Here is a 19,149-nt window from a genome sequence, read left to right as displayed (position 1 = left end):
GTGTACGCTTGAGGTGGCCATGTTGGCACCCTTGCTACTATGCCTAAGTGGAAAATAATTCTCAGTACGCTGGTAAAGAAAGCGTGCTGATATATTTTCATGACCCGACCACCCTGGCAACACCTGGGGGTGGCCACTCGTCTTCTTAGAAGGGTGAGGACTGCCACGGCATTAGCATGGCTTCCGCACTGATAGTCCAGGGAGAGGCCAGCTCAAGTCAGGAACACAGAATAACTTACAGAAATTGGAGGCTTTTAACAACAAGTAAGAATGACCTGTGCTCAGTGTGCTAAGTAGTTGTGCAAAGAGTTCAATAGTTCAGGAAAGTATTTATCTTCCTATATAGATTATCTCCGTCACGGCTTTAAATTTACTTCAGTAACGTTCCAAGCACCTTGGTGTTAAATTACCACTGTGGCTACAAGTGAGGGGTCTGATGCCAGACGGACATGAGCTCAAATCCTGCTATGTAAATCTGTGACACACTGGGCACGTTTTATATTTAATCCCAACTTCCTTCTTGTAAAATGGGAAAAATAATAGCCCTAACTATATCAGGTAATGAATACTAAATGCTTTATACAATGCCTGACACACACACAGCTAAAAATGCCTATAATAGTTGTGATGTATTGATATCAATATAATATTCCATAATTATTACTACTATTTTTCCTAGCTATACACAAAGAAATAGCGTAGGCCATATTCAAACTCCCTCAAATTTCTACTTAGCACCTAGTCAGTCAGTCATTCAACAAACATAGTGCCTGGTCAATAAATAGTTAATAAATGAAGGAATAAAGGCTGAATAAAGCAGCTTTAATAGCAACTGTTATTTGTATAACACACTATGACTAAACAAAACCGCAAAACATATAGCACATCATAAACTATCATATAATACTATGTTTATATGATTTAAAATGTTAAAATTAGGTGATCAATTTTTTCCTCCAGATTTGAATCCATCTCCTTTTTTTTGTATTAATAGAAAATTCCTCACAAACTGACACATAATTACATTCTCTGGTATGATGAGCTAAATTCATCTTATGTTTCTTGATAGAAGATTTAATATTCTCCCTTCTCGTTTGACCATTCTGAAACTATAAGAGAAAAAAAAAGTGATTGCCCAGCCGCTTTATAGTTTGAAATGATTAAGCCTTTCGTTACTGGGTTTTGCTCTTGAGAAAGGCTGGAACTAATTAAGCCACTATATCACATGGAAAATATGTAAGCAGTGATATAAAATATTTAAAAAGAATTACAGTCATTAGTGATTTTGCAAAACAAAAGTGACAGAGCTGAACTACATGTTATGAAATCACGCAGTTTAGCTGCCAAAGTGCTTGAGGCCTAGAGAATAACACAGGCCAAGTAAACAGATGGCATTTTTTTCACCTGAATGACCTACATATGCGTTCTCTAGCTCACCATGAACTACAGTGCACAGCTCTTAACACTTGGGGTTAATAGACAACATTGAACAGATGGCCAAATGCGAAGTCTCCTGTCAGGAGAGTTGTCATGGCTGAACGGGCCTGCGAGGAGGCTGCAAAGACTGCCACAGCCAGCGCTGGCGTGCAGTCTCAGGGGTTTGCAATGACACGGAGTCATGGACTGGGCAGCTCCCGTCCCACTGCCACCAGCTGCAACAAGTAACTGCTGTGATTTGTTTTGCCAATGTAATGTAGACATGCCCAAGAATAACATGAATTCTCATGCACTGATTACAACAAGAGGTGCACCCTGGATTAGGCACAAGAGCTGTGTGGTTTGCTACATACAAGTTCAGTTGTTTAGTGTTCAGAACAGCATAAAACGACAATCTTTTTGCTTTATGTTAGCTTGATGACTAACTCCATTGCTAAAGGAAAAATATATGTCTAGGTTGGAAACCAGCTAATATTATAAATAGTCTTTTTAGATAATATTGTGTTCTTAACTGTTCTATGTTCTAGTCTTACACCATTTGATAATATTGCCACAGTGAGAAATAGTGAAGTCTAGGATTTAAAGTAGTTTTCTCTTAAAATATTTTCTATGTATGAAAATAGTTTTATGTATTCGTGTGTGTGTGTGCGTGTATGTATAGTTGGAGCTAAGTCATATACGACCCAAGATCCTTGAAAAGGGCTCTTATGCAATACCAAATTAAAAAGCCTAAACTTGTATTTGAAACATCTTTGAGACCACTGCCATTATTTTTCCTTCTACTGCAAAGAAATGGTCATAATACCACCAAATATAGATCCTTACACACCCTCACAATGCTACATACTCACAGATACAGCTCAAATTACGACTTCTAGCTAAGCACAGAACTGAACAGACTTCCTTTTCTTTATTTAATGTTGCTTTGACTTTGTGATTTTTTTCCCAAACGCTAGGAGTACTGGGCTTGTCTCCTGCCACAAAAACCCTTGTTTTGTGGGAACAGAAGAGCTAGACGGGCCGGGGGAGGTGAGGGCAGTGGGGCAGGTGACAGCTGGGTGCTTCCGTCAGCAGCTTCTGTTCTTTTTCCCTGCGGTCTTTGTGAAGCCTATAAAAAGGGAAACTGCTGGGGCTGTTCGCACAGATACGAGTGGTGCGAAAGGACAGCACTTAAGAGGAAAAACTCCTGGCTACGACGTCAACCCACCGGATGGCTTAGATGAGGGACAGGAGACTGCCAGGTAGCAGGCCTTCACAAACGGAGGCTGAAGGCTCAAGTCCTTTCCACACTAAACACATTCCTGGCTGAGATCCACAGAGGCCCATCCATCTTCCCTGACCTTACCAGCCTGTCCAGTGTGTGTGGGTTTTCCGGCTTTGGCCAGAGTTGAAAGAATCGCTGCCACCCAATATATGCTTTGGCATTCCTAGTACTGATGAAATTTCAGCCCATTTTTACAACGTGTGGAAACCTTAGATGAGTCTTTTCCTGACTGTTGCAAACTTGCTGCACTCAACTGCACTTCTTTCTGGGCCAGTTTCTGCCCCACCAAAGGCTGACGTCACATGGGCGTTTTCAACTACTCAAACGGTCTTTCTGACCCAACACACCCGTAGGATCTGGCTCACCTCTGTGAGTAACAATGGCAGTTTGGCAATGACAGTAGAAGAGAGCAGTGGGGACACTTCAGAATCTCCAGGGAGGAGAGGCATTTACAATTTTGGAAAGCTACCCAGACGATGATGATGCATCCCTACAGCGTGTCCTCTCCCACCTCACCTTAAGCATCGTTTACCCAGAGTGTATCACCACCGTGCGTGATTGTATCAGGAACATACATCTAGTCCAAAGTTATTGATCTGTCTTATCTGTAATTTACTTTATTAAATGATAACTGAATCTTGAGTTTTTACATAGCTAACAGGTTATCTAAAATTGACTTGTGGCCGAGTCCTTCACAACCCGGATAATTCAGTGGGTAGCAGAGCGATTCTGGCTGGGCTCAGACTGCTCCATCCACATGGTGTTGTGCCTAACCCTGGGGCTGGCCGTACTCCGCAACACACAAAAACCTCTTCACGTATTTGCACAGACAATAAATGAGGCTCTGAAAGTAGGACGACTATCGCAGCAGCCGTCTACCACTGTTTTGGACCGAAGCCCCGACCACGACAGGGAAGTGTGTTCTGTGCCGAGGTACACACCTCTTCCTCTGCACTGTCACTCAGGTCATTGTCTAGTGAGGCACTCAAGGAGGCCGCCTTGGGCTCCAGGTAGCAGAGGCACATAGCCAGAGGGAAGGAGAGAGTGAGGGCATACGGCACTGAGAAGGAGGTGGAGAGCAGGAAGAAAAAGATGAAGAGGACACAGGGCAAGAGGGAGGGTGAGCGGATTGGGAGATAATGCTGCAAGCTCTGCGGGAGGAGGCTGCTTTCAGACAGGTTGGGAAAAGAGAGGTAGCCATCGTCATCTAGAAGAGAAGGGAATGACTCAGGGAGCTGCAAGGAGAAGGAAAACAGGGTGGTCCCTCTGCCAGGTTGCTGTTTGTAGCTAAAGGCCACATCTTGGTCCCCTAAATATGGCTTCCCTTTGCCTTCAGAGTCCAAGGTGGGCTCTCCGTGCACATGCACAGTTTCTTTGGATGGCTCGAAACCTGGTGGTTGGTGGTCATTCTCCTTACACCTCCTAGGGAGCTCTGTGGGAGATGCAGGGGGACGATGGGCTGATGCAGGGGACAGGGGACATGAGTCAGTGCCAAGCCCAGGTGACTGATGTGAAAGAGAGAGAGACAGAAAGCAGCAAACAGAGGTGCAAAGGGACAAAAAGAAAACTGCAATTAGTTAATTTTCTTATGGGAATCAGTATAAAATTGTAAAACAAGAACTTTAACGCTAGGGTTGTCCATGTACTTAAAGAACTCAAGCTACATGCCAACGCTGCCACGAGTGGCTGCCGTCTTCCCAACAGACCGTCAAGTACAGGGTGCGCTTTTTAAAAAATTCACAACAGAAGATGCTTGTGGGCAATCTCAAAGTCTACATGTTTCACACGATCCAAAAATTTTGTTTAGACCAACAACTCTAGAAGGTTTTAGGGTTTTGAGAGCAAACATAACTCTCCGATCTCTTAAAATCAAGACTTTCAATAACTTCTCCTGATCTCCAGCTAACCCATCTGTTACTATAGTTCAAGCGAGTAAAAATAAAAATGAATCCAAATTTTGATTATTTAAAAAAACCTCTAGGGGCCAGCCTGGTGGCGCAAGCCGTTAAGTGCACGCGCTCCGCTGCAGCGGCCCTGGGTTCGCTGGTTCAGATCCTGGCCGTGCACCGACGCGCCGCTTGTTAAGCCATGCTGTGGCGGCATCCCATATAAAGTAGAGGAAGATGGGCACGGATGTTAGCCCAGAGCCAGTCTTCCTCAGCAAAAAAAAAGAGGATTGGCATTGGATGTTAGCTCAGGGCTGGTCCTCCTCCCAAAAAAAGAAAAAACCTCTAGCATTACCTTTCCTTGGTTAGTCATTTACATCCAAAATAGGTGGGTTTCCAAATCAAGAAGTTTCTGGCCCCTCTCCTATGTGATGAGCAGTTCTGACTGGGGAATTCAACAGCTAGCATCTTAGAAACCCTGACTCTCCACAAAGAACTGAGGTTCCATCAAAAACTCGTTTTCTATTTTGGCTCCTTTGTCCATGATGTAAATGGAACTTAAACTCAAATAAGTGGTTTTAACAAGCTAACTAGCCAAAAAGAATGTATTTTTTTGTGATATGGTTCATAAGCATTTACTTTGTATTATTTGTGACTCACAAATAATAGAAAGATACCATTTCCCAGCCTTCTGGTTTTTCTTAGCAGATGAATGGTATGTCAACTCCCCTGATTTGAGTCCTTAAGAGAAAGGCAGGCATCCCAACAAAAGTGCTCCCACTGAGGTCAGGCTTCTGCAGGGAAAGGGAGGCTCTTTACATTTTCTCTGGCCCTGGCAGCCTCAATGACCACAGCCCGTTTCCTCTGCAAGTGGTAGAGGGCTACTGAGCAAAGAGGGGTAGAAGGTAAGCAAGCCAACTCCAAACACGACCTGGCACAGCACAGAAGCTGCTACGGCCCGGGGAGTCCAAGACAAAGCCACATAGAGCTTGAAGATCATTCGACTTCTGCTGCTCTCTGTGACACTGTGTGTGTGTGTGTGTGTGTGTGTGTGTGTGTACACATGCGTGTTTTGCCTAGGGACCTGATAGCATGGAAATTACCCGGCCTGCTTTGTGCTGGTGCTCTAATCTTGACTTGGTAAATTTAGAGACAGAGTAAGAAAATGCACAAATAAAATTATATCCATAAAATTATATCATGGATATAATAGAATTTAGAAGTGTCTCTTTTTAGCATTAGACAAGTATGTCTTTCCTAGTACTCACACTTGACATTAAACAACTTGTTTTAAACAAGACCCTGCATATACTCATTCAACTGAGACTCATGTAAAAGTTACAAGCTGACTCCCGCATGCGGACAGTCATTCCCCAGGGGCGGAAGGCTGGCCAGCCACCTGGGGCGATCATCAGCCTGGGAAACACACCTCCTCGCGAAGCAGTCTAGGGGACCAGCCTTTTAAGAACTATTTTCAGTAACAGATTTTTATTTTGGTTAAAAAATGAGTACCCTCAGGGCCGGCCCGGTGGCGCAAGCGGGTAAGTGTGCATGCTAGCTGTGGCGGCCCGGGGTTCGCCGGATTGGATCCCAGGTGTGCACCGACGCACCGCTTGGCAAGCCACGCTGTGGCGGCGTCCCATATAAAGTGGAGGAAGATGGGCACGGATGTTAGCCCAGGGCCAGTCCTCCTCAGCAAAAAAAAAAAAAGGAGGATTGGCAGATGTTAGCACAGGGCTGATCTTCCTCACACACACACAAAAATGAGTCCCTTCTATGATACTTTTTGAAGATGGAGAAGAATAAAATTAAGTTTTAATCCTCCATGCTGCTTATTAAAATGGTTTTTAAAAGGCAGCCTTGCACTTTGGGAAATGAAGACAGCCATGCACCTACTTAAGGACCAGGTCTCAGCCACAGTCTTTCTGAAGGCATTTGAGCCAAAGTGCCACCTTCTCAGTCACTCGCTCTATGAGAGTCACAGTTTTCTTTGTTTATTTTCCCATGGCATAAATGGCACAAAGTGATGAGAGCTTACTGCTACATTTTACATAAACAAATTGGCGGTCTTTTAAAAATCAAAAAAATTGAGACAGCCTAGATCTATTTTTGGAGCAAACTAAAAGTCATTTACTTTTTTATGTGCCATTTAATTATATTTACACATCCACGAGAATCATATGTCGGCATGCGAGATTTCAAGAAATCACGGAACACATTTGCTTTTCAGGTATATTATCTTCTTTTCATGTCCCATTTAAAACCTTCCTTCACATAATTGAAAAGGAAGAGTGTGAAAACAAAATTCAGAACAAAGCATATTTTAATGGCAAAAGTGATCCAAATATTCTTGCTGTCATTTCCTATCCTGTTTTTATTTTTGTGTTTGGCAAATAAATAATCTTATCCTAAAAAAAAAGAAGATGGATTGGGTCATTTGGAATATTCTAACAACTACAACAATGATACGTTTGTTGATCTACCCATTTAGAAGTCACTGTGAAATTCCTGCCAAGAGGAGCATTTTTCTGTAGAGTCACAAGTGGTGAGTCTCTACCATATAAATCTATATTTGAAGAGCCCATGTGCAAAAAAGAACTTTTGAATCAAACTTATGCAAGTATCAACAGAACCTGTAAGTTTTCAGCATTTTTATTCTGCTATTTCCTTTCACTCTGTACTCTGTATATTCGAGGAGCCCCTCCGTTTTTCCATTATTCCATCCATTTCCATTATTTTCCATCCATTCCTCCTGATGAGTTTTCTGACTTTTAGGGAGCGGCTCTGCTATGTACAAAATCCAGAACCAGATGCAGATTGTCTACTTGTTTGACTTTTGAGTTATTTTTCTGAAAAGTTGCATTATAGTGCTGGATCACCATAAATAAACATAATGTTTAAAAAGGAATTTGAGTTTTTGGTGAAATGAAGTCACAAAATTTAATGCATAAAACACCTTGGAGAAACTGCTGCCAAACTCACTTTCCATCTTCCCTTGCAACCTTCAGCCTCAACAGCCACTTTTAAAACATGGCCACTTGCTACTTTCATGATTAGATTATAATCCTAAGACTGACAGAGGAGACCATGTGTAAGTACACAGGCTGTGGTCACTCAGTTACCGCAGTCAGAAGAATGGCAATGTAATTACTGTATTTCTAAAAAAACATAGAGTATGTGGGCAGGAGAATGGGGCCAGAAACAAGGAAAATAGCTTTAGCGACAGTTCTGAAAATGTGAGACCAAACAGAAAAGTATAGTACGCCACTGAATGTATTTTTAAGATATATAGACAGGACAGCTGTTGAAAGTCTTCCATAGCACATCAGTTGTTAAAATAAAAATTTTCAAAAAGTTAAGGAATTTTTCAGAGGAAAATAATAATTTAAAACTTGACAATACGAATGTGACTAATGCTGAATATGAATTAGCCTAAGTCTTAACACATTCCTGGTTTATATCCTCAGAATGATTTAGCAGTTCTTAACAGTCTGAGCCAGCTCCAGGAGGCAGCCTGGGAGATGTACCTTTCCCTCCTGTCGGACTGCTGCGACGGGCGTGGCCTCCTCTGCCTGCTTCTGTCTGTCCTCCTCCTCACCGCGCTCCTCCTCGGACTTTTTCTCCGGAGTCACAGTGGTGATCAAGTTCGTCTGAGAGATGCCCTTTGTTGTGGCGTACTGGCCAGTACCAACCTCTGCAGCAGACACAGAATCCTTCATGTATATTTCATGGTTTTCATTCACTGACGCTAAAAGCAAATATAATTGGAGAAATAAATTCTGAAATAGTTAAATCAGAAGACAGATGAACACCACCAATTGCCCCATTATGGGAAAAAATACCCCCACACAATACCAGGTTTGTCTTCAAAAGACAAGTCAGCAATGCAGATACCTCCATCTAAGCAACACCATAGATTCATCTTTCTGTATCATCTACACCAGTGTTTTACAGGGACTTGGACGCTCATCTTTTGAAGCCAGCAGAATAACTTGCATCCATTCTTCGACTCTCTGGTGAGGATGTGCGGGGGTGGATGCGGTGGAAGGATGCCGAGCCTGTTACCCCCGGAGAAACTGGCCGGGCACGAGCACCAGGGACTGAGTGGCAAGTCCCATGACCGATGGCAGTATCTGCAGTAGACAATTGCTCTAGGGCCCTTGACTTTGAACACGTTTGGAAGTGCTATTCACCAAGGAGCACTGAAATGTTTTTTAATTATTATTGTTACTATTATTAATGGTTGAAAAGTCTATCACTCCTACAGTACAAAAGCCCCATGGGTAATAATGAAAATTTACCATCTTGGTAGAGATTATAAAATTCAGATGGCTAATCTGTTCAGCTGAAGTGCAGAAACATTTTAATTTCTACACTTTAATTTAAACAGACTACCATGATATGCACACATTCATTCATCTCTAATATTTTTGGAAAACAAGACAGATGTTGCTAATGAAATTCATGCAAAAGCAAAGCATGCAAACATAAGAGAGATGACATAGCCTTTCATCCTAGCTAAAATGTCTTAGTGAAAGAGATGCTTAATTCAGTCATATTTTTAAAATTTGATACTCAGTTTAGGTTTTTGATGTCATGAAATTTACTGAAACTTATAAATGCTGCTTTTCAAATACACAGTAGTTAATCACAAGCAAAATATAATTTGCTTTCATATTTTAAAAAGTTTAAAACATAAATTTAAGAAAAGATTCTGAAATCCTATTAATTTCACTAAAATACCTTCACTAAGATATTTTATATTTTCTTATACTGATGAAAAAGCTCATATGAGACAGTTTATTAATGGGTCAATTAGGCTGTTCTACATAAGATGCAACCTTGCAAAAAGCAGTTTCTATTCCAGCATGCAGCCGTGGCCCCGCTGAGCAGCACACAAAACATACTAGAACTGGCAGGACCCCAGAGTGTGAGACAACACATACTAACATCACTTTTGGGCAGGGAGGAAGAGACAGCATGATATTAGTACACTGATTTCACAACTGTCTTCTGTCTTCTCAGCAACCATCATGACACAAAATGTCATGAGGAAAACAACATTAACAACAAATGTATTCCCTTGGATACAAATCACTGAACAAAGTGGATGATATTCTGGGAGAAAAGGTGTGATCCTACAAAAGTCCCTCCAATACTGGCTCACAGGATACACAGATAGTTTAAAGAGATTCTCTAAGGAGAAAGAAGAGTATACGAAATAGCACCGAAGGAAAAGCTTGAATTTTAACATGGATATTTCAAACCTAATTCAACTCGAAACAGTCCTAATAAACATTTTACTCCAAAAGTCTGGCTCTAAGTTAGATATTCTGAAAACAGGAAACTCTTAGAAGATATAGAATGGTAATTAACTCCTAGGCCAGCTCACAAAAGCCTAAACGGTAATTATCAATGTAATTATTGAGATAATTATAATTACATCTATAACAAGAGTGCTTTCACTTATGTCTTGTCCACTCTTCCCAAGAACCCTGTCAGAAGTGGCCTGACTCCCATTTACAGATGATGACTCAAATGGAGACCTGGAGAGTTCAGATCATTCACCAACCACTAGACAGACAGAGGGCCTGGACTTCAGTCTGGAATTTTCTACATGAGGTAAGCGTTCTTTCCACTTCACTAGTAACATACGTGATATAGCACTAATGACACAATTTTGACTTCTTCTATAAACTGTTTAGGAAGTATCCCTTTAGGAAAATAGTCTTTTAAATCAGGGGATTCAGGGAGAACGTCGCCCCACCAACTACACTGGGGGATGGTGAACAGGCACAGGGGGACCGAGACTCTGCAGCAAGCAGTGGCAGAAAAGGCAAGGAGGAAGGTGATCCCAGGCACTTGTAACTTTATTTTTATTTATGTTTTTCCTTATTATTAAAATCGTACACACATGTTAGAAACTTCTAACTCTTTTTATGTGCACAGAATAGGTCTCCTACAAAAAGCTCATCTCCAGGTGCCCCGAATTAGAAGACAGAGGCTTGGCCCTGGCTCAGCCTCTGCGTTAGGTGTTACCACAGCTGTCACGTCTTACAGCAGAAAGCACAGCCGCACGTAACTATAGACAGCCGTACAAAACTTGACACAAATCAGAACTCACTATTACGTCATTCCTTAAAAATGCTGTTTAAGTGATTCTCTCCCTGTTTTACTCACACATTTGATAAAAGCAGAGAACATTACATAGCAATGCTCTCCCAGGCCATCTGGTATAGTAATTAACACTAACCAGGAAGATTTCACTTAGAGCCCTTTTCTCTGTTATTTAAATGTCATTCTTTCTATCAGCTATTATTCACTGACTAATAAGTCACATTTTGTTCATAAAAATTTTTTAGAAACAGAGAATTTAACTTGCAGTTTTCTGTCTGAAACAAATCATCTCAAACAAACCTGATAATCATTTAGAATGCAATGGAAAAAGAACTAAATTACTTATAAAGTATGTGACTACTCAGAATGAGAGCATCTTTCTTCAAATTCAGGGTGCTGACTTACAAAAGCTACACTCTTCATTCCCTAAGTACTGCTCTTTTATGTAATTTTATATCAGTCTACTAGTAACAGACTTTAGACTCACACAGGCACTTATTTTTTGACGGTGGGCAGTTAAAACTTGCCATTCAGCCACAGACCAACAAATGCTTTTCATTTCATACTATACAAGAGGATCTGTGTTTATCGAGAGCTCAGGACGGTTTCATACTGTCAGGTAGCCACCGGAGATTATTAAGGGCCAGTAAGCGATGCCTACCTCCATCCAGGCTTCGAGACATGGTGTAACGTTTGCTGGACGAGCGTTCAAAGTAAGGCGCTGGACGATCTATCAACGCACTGGCTCTTCTTGTTTGGGCTTGTGTTCTGCCACTGTAACGAAACTTGGAACCCAAGGTAAGGAATTTCTTTGGAGGTGCTTCTGGTAACAACAGTCTAAAGATAGTAAAGGAAAAAACACCAGAAAGATTAAGTCATATATTAAGAATGCTCTTAACTTTTTACTCTGTTCTGAAAGGGAAAGTGCATGCGTGCTAAAGGTTTAACACCCAGACTGCAATTAAATGAATCGGATTTTATAAGGAAAAATAAATCACTTCACACAGTACATATCAACTAGGGATGCTGTAGAGTCGCTACAGGCAAAACGGGAGTTGGGTTGCCCAAGACGACTTTAACATCCCACGCAACTGGAGAGCCTATGGTTTTACAAACCTAAAGAGCAATTAATTAGGTGATGTTAGTGAAGAAGAACCATGATAGTTTGTTATTTTGTAGACACAAATCTGATGGCTCTGGTACTGTATGTGAGCAAAGGAGTCTAGGGTATGGAGAAATTACTGAAATAGTAAGGAACAGATGGGACATTTAAAGTGGACATCCTGTAAAAATAATGAAAAGACACTAAAGATAATAAAGAAAGGGGAGATGGCGCAGATAAGTATAAGACAAATTAAGGAAAATCCTTCAAATTTAGTCAGAAATTCTTTTAGGATTTCTTGTCAAGAAATCTGGTGATAGTAAACTTGAAAGAATAGAAAGGATATGCCTCTACATTCTTCTTCCCGATAACCTTTTCCAGTATAAGTGATTCCAACCACTCTAATTCTTCCTTAGGAAAGAACAAAATGATTTTTACCTACCTGAAAAATGTATGGTGTTCAACACATACTTTCCATAAACGCTTGGCAGCTCGATGGTTTGGCAGCTTAAACCCAATGGTGCTTTCAAATTGCTCAAACTAAATTTAAAAAACATATTGAAGAATAAAATCAAGTTTGGAATTAGAAATAACACAAAAGCAAATAATTTACAAAATCATAATACCACACACAAATTTTTTCTTTACTCACTAAATCAATTGCTATATGCAGAATTCATGCTACATACATTCATTCATCAAAAAAACCCTCCTTATATTTCTCTCCTTAAAATGCTGCAGGTATAGATAACTGCATTATATATGTAGTAAATGTTTTATGTAGAAGTATGGATCTTACGAAAACTAAATGCAAATAAGGAAGATATTTGGATTCCTTCCAGAAACCAATTTCTCATTTTTAAGCCTTATTTTCATGGACTCTCCATGACATCATGATTTCAACTGGAATACACAGAAATGAACAAAAGGTTTATAGTCTACAGCACTCTCAGGATGACATTTTCTCCTAGCATCCAGTCAGGAAACATGCATACCTCCCACGTGTTTGATGACTTGGTACAGATATTGCTGGTTTTATTCGTGCACTCTAATATGGATTATCATGTTAAATGTTAACATTTCTTGATGTAAGATCAGAGATTGGGAAAACACATTTTCATATTTTTCAGCACGTGTAGTTCAGATGATATGCTATCAGTCATTTTATTTTTCAAGGTGAAATACCTGATTTCCTGAGTAATATTTTAATATTATTATTGCAGATACTCAATAATTTTTTATTTTCTGAAGACAGTATGCAGCAGGCCACCAGAGGGCAAGCATCTTAAACAATAAAGGCTTTCCAAAGGAGCACAAAACAACCAGACTACTGATATAATCAATAGCAAAAGTAATTTATGTGGCAAAGAACTAAAAGGAGGGGTCCTATGCATGGAATATGAGATATAATTATGCTTGACCTCTGTTCTTGTTTGTTGAGTGGAACTGGGAAATATATCACAGGTTGCTCTAACTGCAATTGGCTTTCCCAATTTCTTACTCACTCTGATATTCACGTGCAGTGGTGGTCATACAAATCACCACTGTCCAAAGGACCAAGTCAATCAACAAGCCAGACTACAATGGATCTTGACTGAACCATCCTCCATTGATTCATGCTGCATCTACTATGTCCTACACACTACGCTAAGGCCAGGGGTTTTAAAGAGGAGTCAACTGGCTCTGCTGCAAGAAGCTGGGAAGATTCTCTTACTGCTATCCTCCTTAGCACAAGGATGACAGAGACCCATGCATGTTTGGAATGTTTATCTTCCTCTGCTTTGTATCCATGTCTTTCAACCTCCTCAGAGCCTTTGTGCCACCAATAATTTCTTCTCACTCACTCTTCTCAGCCTATAAATATGATCGTAAAAAAAGGGAAAAAATTTTCTTTGAGCCTGCTTCTGCCTGCACCAGAACCCTCTCCCTCCTCACTGCTGAATACCGCTAAGGAGAAGCCCTAGCTACTTCACTCCTTGACTCACTGCAACCTGGCAGGTGCTCCCACCTTCCTAACTGCTCATGTCACAACGTGAGCAAACTGTCAAAGCCGACGCACTGTCAGTTCTCATTCCCAGTGCGGTCTCTGCAGCCTTTGGCAGTGCTGGTTAACCACAGCCCCTGATGCTCATGTCTTCGTCATCCTTGACTGCTTTTGTCCCTTCTTTTCTTTCTCTGGGTGTTTTTCTTAATCTCCCTATGTTCCTCTTCCGCCTACCTCTCCCTCAAAAAGGGGTGTTACCTGGAGTTTTTATTTTAGAGACTCTTTCTTTCTCTAACTTCCTTTGTTCTTTGGGAAATTTATTCCATGCCTAAGGCCTTGAATAAAATGTATATAGTGGATGACTCTGTTCAAGTCTTATATTTATTACTATGCAAGAATCACCCTCTGAAAATCTGTCCCAAAGGACTTTCAGTATTTTCTTCTGCAACTCTCCCCCACTTTCTCTCATGTTTAATAATATCATCTCCATCAACTTCTCTCATGCAAACTGAAAACCTCTGATTATCCTGGGCTCTTTCCTCTTTTGATCCTTCCCCACCCTGTCTCCAGGACCTATTGTCTGCCTCTGAAATCTTAATTTGCCCCCTCTGTTCTAGTCCCACAGCCTCTGCCCTAGTTTAGATCTTATCACATCACATCACTAAGCAGCTGAATTTTATTAAGAAACTCATCATTCCAAAATATTCATTTAGTTGTCACGTCCTAATTTAAAAGCTTCCATGGCTCACTATTGTCTCCCGATGCATTTCTCCAACATTCCCTTCTCTCATAACTATGCTCATTCCATGTCTGTGGAATATCATCACATTTGTATCATGATGTTATAACTCTTAAAGTGCATGAGTCTGTTTCTCTGCTAAACAGAAAGTCACTTAAGGACAGAACAAGGAAATATTGATCTTTCTATTTCCAGTGCCAGTGTGGTGCCTGACAATAAATGGATGCTCACTTCATAAATGTTTAATGAATCCAAATGAATATATATTGCTTATAAGTTTAACATGTAACCTGTAGGAAATATTAAAAAATTACTGCAATTTCAGGTATTTACATGAAAAATTTATGAATTATTTCAGTTTTCATAGACAAGTATGATTTTATATTTACACTAAACATGACTGCTTGCCTTACAGTCTAATATTTTAATTGCATTTTCCACCAGTGGAGAGGTTGATTTTGAAGATAAGAGATAATTCTACATTGTACCAGAAAATGTTCAGAGAAAATAAATGAGCTGCAATCTTAGAGCTTTGACTGCCTCCATTATATTAACCATACTAATTAAAATTTGCAAGTATTCATTAATTATCTATTAAGCAGATAATAGCAGATATTTACTACCTATTATGTACGAAGCACTAAGAAGGATATAAATATAAGCTGATCATGGATGCTATTACCCAAGGAATAAGGATTAGTTAACGATTATGATTCTTTCCTTAGCCTCTCTGATTAAAAAAAGAATGTGGAAATACATTTACATAATTTACACTCAGTGTCCCTGAGTCTGATCTTTCTTGTAACTTGATGCACACTCTCTCTAAGCTATTCACTTTAGGATGCTATCAGACTCTGAGGGCAAAGAGAGAACATGGAGACCTAAAAACAGGACAGTTGGGAAAAAATCGATTCTTTAGTCACAAAGAGGTTTAATGACTAAGAGTTTCCTTTATACCACAGCTTGATATATACAAAATATTATTCATGAATCTGGATTTTACATTAAAATGTATTTGAAAAAGACCTTTCAATTAATGTACATAGTGGGAAAAATTGGAATAAAATAATAAAAAAAGAGAACATTTTATTTATTACTGTTTATTGGACAAACCTACAATAAATTCTCTTAGGCATCTAGACATAACTTACCATTCAGAACTTGTGAGCAGACAATTTAAATGCTTGTTTCCTGTCTGGTACCTTTCTTCCCAATGCACATGCAAATTTAGGTCTACTTACCTCTCCCGGCCGGATCTTAATGTAAAAGTTGTTCCGTTTGTATGAAATTTTTAGAACCTTAGGCCAGGCAAATCTGTTTATTCGTAGTCGGTCACGATATATCAAGAGACCACTTGCGCAAACTCCTAGCATAATTTCTACTCCTTCAGAATCCTGGAAAATAGCAGCAGAAAACAACAGTGAAGACCTGTACCTATCTCACTTGTTTCCACCAAGAGCTGGGTATGACGTTTAAGCCCCCATGACAGAGCCTATAATTGACTACCTGTAGCTCTAATTTCAACATGAAAAATACCAAAGCCATTTTTAAACATTACCACTAAATAATAGCCTTCGAATGACGACACTTATCACTATGATGATTTGTTAGAGTAAGATCTGCCCACTCAGGTATTGCAGACATACGATGTCAACACTGCACATGGAGAAGGCCACCCAGATGAGGCTGTGTTAACAGCACAGTTCTCGTTTATTGAGTGCCAGGCACTGCTCTGCACTTTACTTATATTAACTCTTTTACTTTTCACTAGGATATTTTGAGATAGTTGCTATTATTATTCCCATTTTACAGATGATGAAACTGAGGCAGGGAGAGGTTAAGTGTCTGTCCTAGTTGACTGTGGGCAGCCTGGTTCCCAAGGCAGCACTCTTAACTAATACGTATACTAACAGAGGGGCCCTGTCCTTTCCTACAAGTGTTTTGGGGTTTGTTACTTGAAAATAAGCCTTGATCTTTTCTCTATACTATTATTGTCAGAATAAAATTTAAATATAAATATAAATAGTTGTTTTTAAATGTCTTTTTTTTTTTTTCTGTGAGGAAGATCAGCCCCTCCTCTTTTTGCTGAGGAAGACCGGCTCTGAGCTAACATCTATTGCTAATCCTCCTCGTTTTTTTTCCCCAAAGCCCCAGTAGATAGTTGTATGTCATAGTTGCACATCCTTCTAGTTGCTGTATGTGGGACGCGGCCTCAGCATGGCCGGAGAAGCAGTGAGTCGGTGCGTGCCTGGGACCCGAACCCAGGCCGCCAGCAGCGGAGCGCGTGCACCCAACCGCTAAGCCACGGGGCCGGCCCTAAATAGTTGTTTTTAAAGTATAAACGTACTTCCCCAAAAGGCCCAGTGGCACACTGCCCAGTGGTAACCACTGCACAATATGGGTCACACACAACTACAAAGACATTTTATACATGTGTAGGGTTTAGTCTTTTTGATCAAAAGTGGGATCATGCTATATTTGCACCAGTTTTTGCTCTTTGCACATTTCATCTTTAGGTCATTTCCTAGGGACGCATGACGCCCAGAGGTCCCTAGGTCATAAGAGACGTTACAAAAAGCTTAGGAGACCTACAATGTGCAGTCTATGCCCCCTCAATGTTGCGTTCGGGTAAAATGAACGTCTGTAGTGGCCCTGAGTGGAGTAAAAACCAAGGACAGAAGGCAGGACCGTGTGTGAGGCACAGTCTCCACCCCCTCGTCTTCCTGGTTCTTGGAAGCAGGGGGCACACGGAGGCGAAGCTGAGGCCCCCCACCACGTTCATCCGCAGGGCTGTCCTGGCTGTGAGTCAGTGTGCAGCACCAGCAGAGAGAGGGGGCAAAATGGAAGAATCCAAACAGCAGATTCCGACTCATGCATATGGTGGGAACTAACTTCCTAAATCCTGCCAGTGCAAGGCACAAGATGAACATTTCCAGAATCAAAAATAAATATTTTGGTCTATCTCTGGGAAATATAAGTTTACAAATGCAAACTAATTAGTTTAAAATGAAATATTTTACCTTGGTAAAGCATCACTCCATTAAATTTGAAATTATAGGAGTGGAAATATTTGATGGCAGGATTTTACAACATAGTAAAATTTGAAGAAAACTCAAAGAGGAGAAAGTGCCCACACTTATCAAGGGCTTTAATTTGCAAGGGGAATTTAAAGAGCTATAGCCTGATGCTGACAAGTAGCTGGCATTATTGATCCTTTAGAACCAGCCAATCTGCTCGCACAACCGCTCAGAGGTGACCACCTCATACCATAAGCAGATATGCAGGCAGGAGGAGGACTGTTTGAATAACTGCTCTTTGATTCACTTTCTTTTTGATAAATAAAGAACATAAGTTTAGGAAATATGCCTTTGACCTAAAGAGAGAAAAGGACATTTAAAACCTTTTTCATTATTTTCTCTATTTTTAAATCACCCATGTGTCTGAATCCTAAGAAAACAGACTCCCTTCATGGGGAAGATCAGGAAGGCTCCTTAGATCCCCGCCTTCCTGTCTGACATACACTTTTCTGTGTCCCTACCTCATCCCATCATCTTTGGCACGACCCGAGCAGACGGTGCTGCCACAGACTCCCACTCCTCCCTCTCCTCCTCGAGACTGTCAGCTGGTGGAAGGCAGGAGCTCTGTTAACCTCTGTAACCCCAGGGTCAGCACAGTGCCTACCCAGCGTGTGTTAAGCTGTTACAAGTTTGTTGAAAGAAAAGGCAGATGAAGAAAGAAAATGTCAGGAATAAGTGGGGTTTTAAGTTGGATGAACACCTCCATTTCATTAATTGCACAGCAACAGAGAAATGATGCTTTTGATACCAAATTTTCTGTCGTGGCCCACAGTATTAAGGTTAGTTTGATAAATGTTTTGTATTGAAAGCTACACAGCAGTTTTTCTGGGGGACGTGTGTTTCCCTGTCAACAAACACATTTAATGCTCCCTTTAGCATGGAGTACTGAAGGAACACCTGGATGGTCTCAGTCTATCACGATTAAAATAAACAAGTATACTATTCCCTTAATTTAAAATCACTGTTTAAATTTTGCCATCCTTCAGTATCACTTGGTCCATGGGATATCCGAGATGGATTTATATCTACATTTTTGAAACTTATATGAAATAAATGACCCTGATACAACCTATTCAGACTGACGTTAAATGATAAGCAGAGACGGTCTTCAAGCATTTAGAATAGGTTTTCCAAAACAAGAGACCATCATCTAATACGACTATTTATTCTTTATACAGATTTGGAATCCAAGGTTACAATTCAGAATTTCTAAATGGGTCCAAATGCTCAGGGCCTTTCATGTCATCAATAGAAGAGAAGCATCTCATTTATAACTGGAAATCAGCTCTAATTTAATTCAGTCAATTTCCTTCTTGAAATGATGGAGTGCGGCTGCATGAGAAAATGGAGTCCATAACCAAATCATTTGTTATACTTGAATATTCAGATGAACTCCTATAACAAGCTGCATTTGCATTTTCTTAATTCTATCTTTTTTAATTGGCATAATTCAAATCATATTAATGAATGAAAAAGCAGCTATTTTAATTCAGTAGCTATAGCTATGTTAAGTGATTTTATTTTTACTGATAGGAACACTGAC

At 40.3% G+C, this 19,149-nt stretch overlaps 1 protein-coding gene across 1 annotated transcript in view; it reads right to left on the bottom strand.

Moving 5' to 3' along the window:
* The window catches only part of LOC131403208 (band 4.1-like protein 3), a 51,111-nt gene that overhangs the window by 20,392 nt on the left and 11,570 nt on the right, over window positions 1-19,149 (bottom strand). Inside the window, exons 6-10 of the mRNA XM_058537506.1 lie at window positions 15,771-15,923; window positions 12,249-12,346; window positions 11,366-11,541; window positions 8,115-8,335; window positions 3,643-4,206 (exon numbers count right to left, since the gene is read on the bottom strand). Of these exons, the coding sequence (XP_058393489.1) occupies window positions 3,643-4,206; window positions 8,115-8,335; window positions 11,366-11,541; window positions 12,249-12,346; window positions 15,771-15,923 (1,212 nt within the window). The remainder of the gene's footprint in view (window positions 1-3,642; window positions 4,207-8,114; window positions 8,336-11,365; window positions 11,542-12,248; window positions 12,347-15,770; window positions 15,924-19,149) is intronic.

Source organism: Diceros bicornis, unplaced genomic scaffold (assembly GCF_020826845.1).
Source record: "Diceros bicornis minor isolate mBicDic1 unplaced genomic scaffold, mDicBic1.mat.cur scaffold_561_ctg1, whole genome shotgun sequence".
Lineage (NCBI taxonomy): Eukaryota > Metazoa > Chordata > Mammalia > Perissodactyla > Rhinocerotidae > Diceros > Diceros bicornis.
Note: the sequence above shows the minus strand (reverse complement) of the source record. Positions and strands in the feature narration are given on the sequence as shown.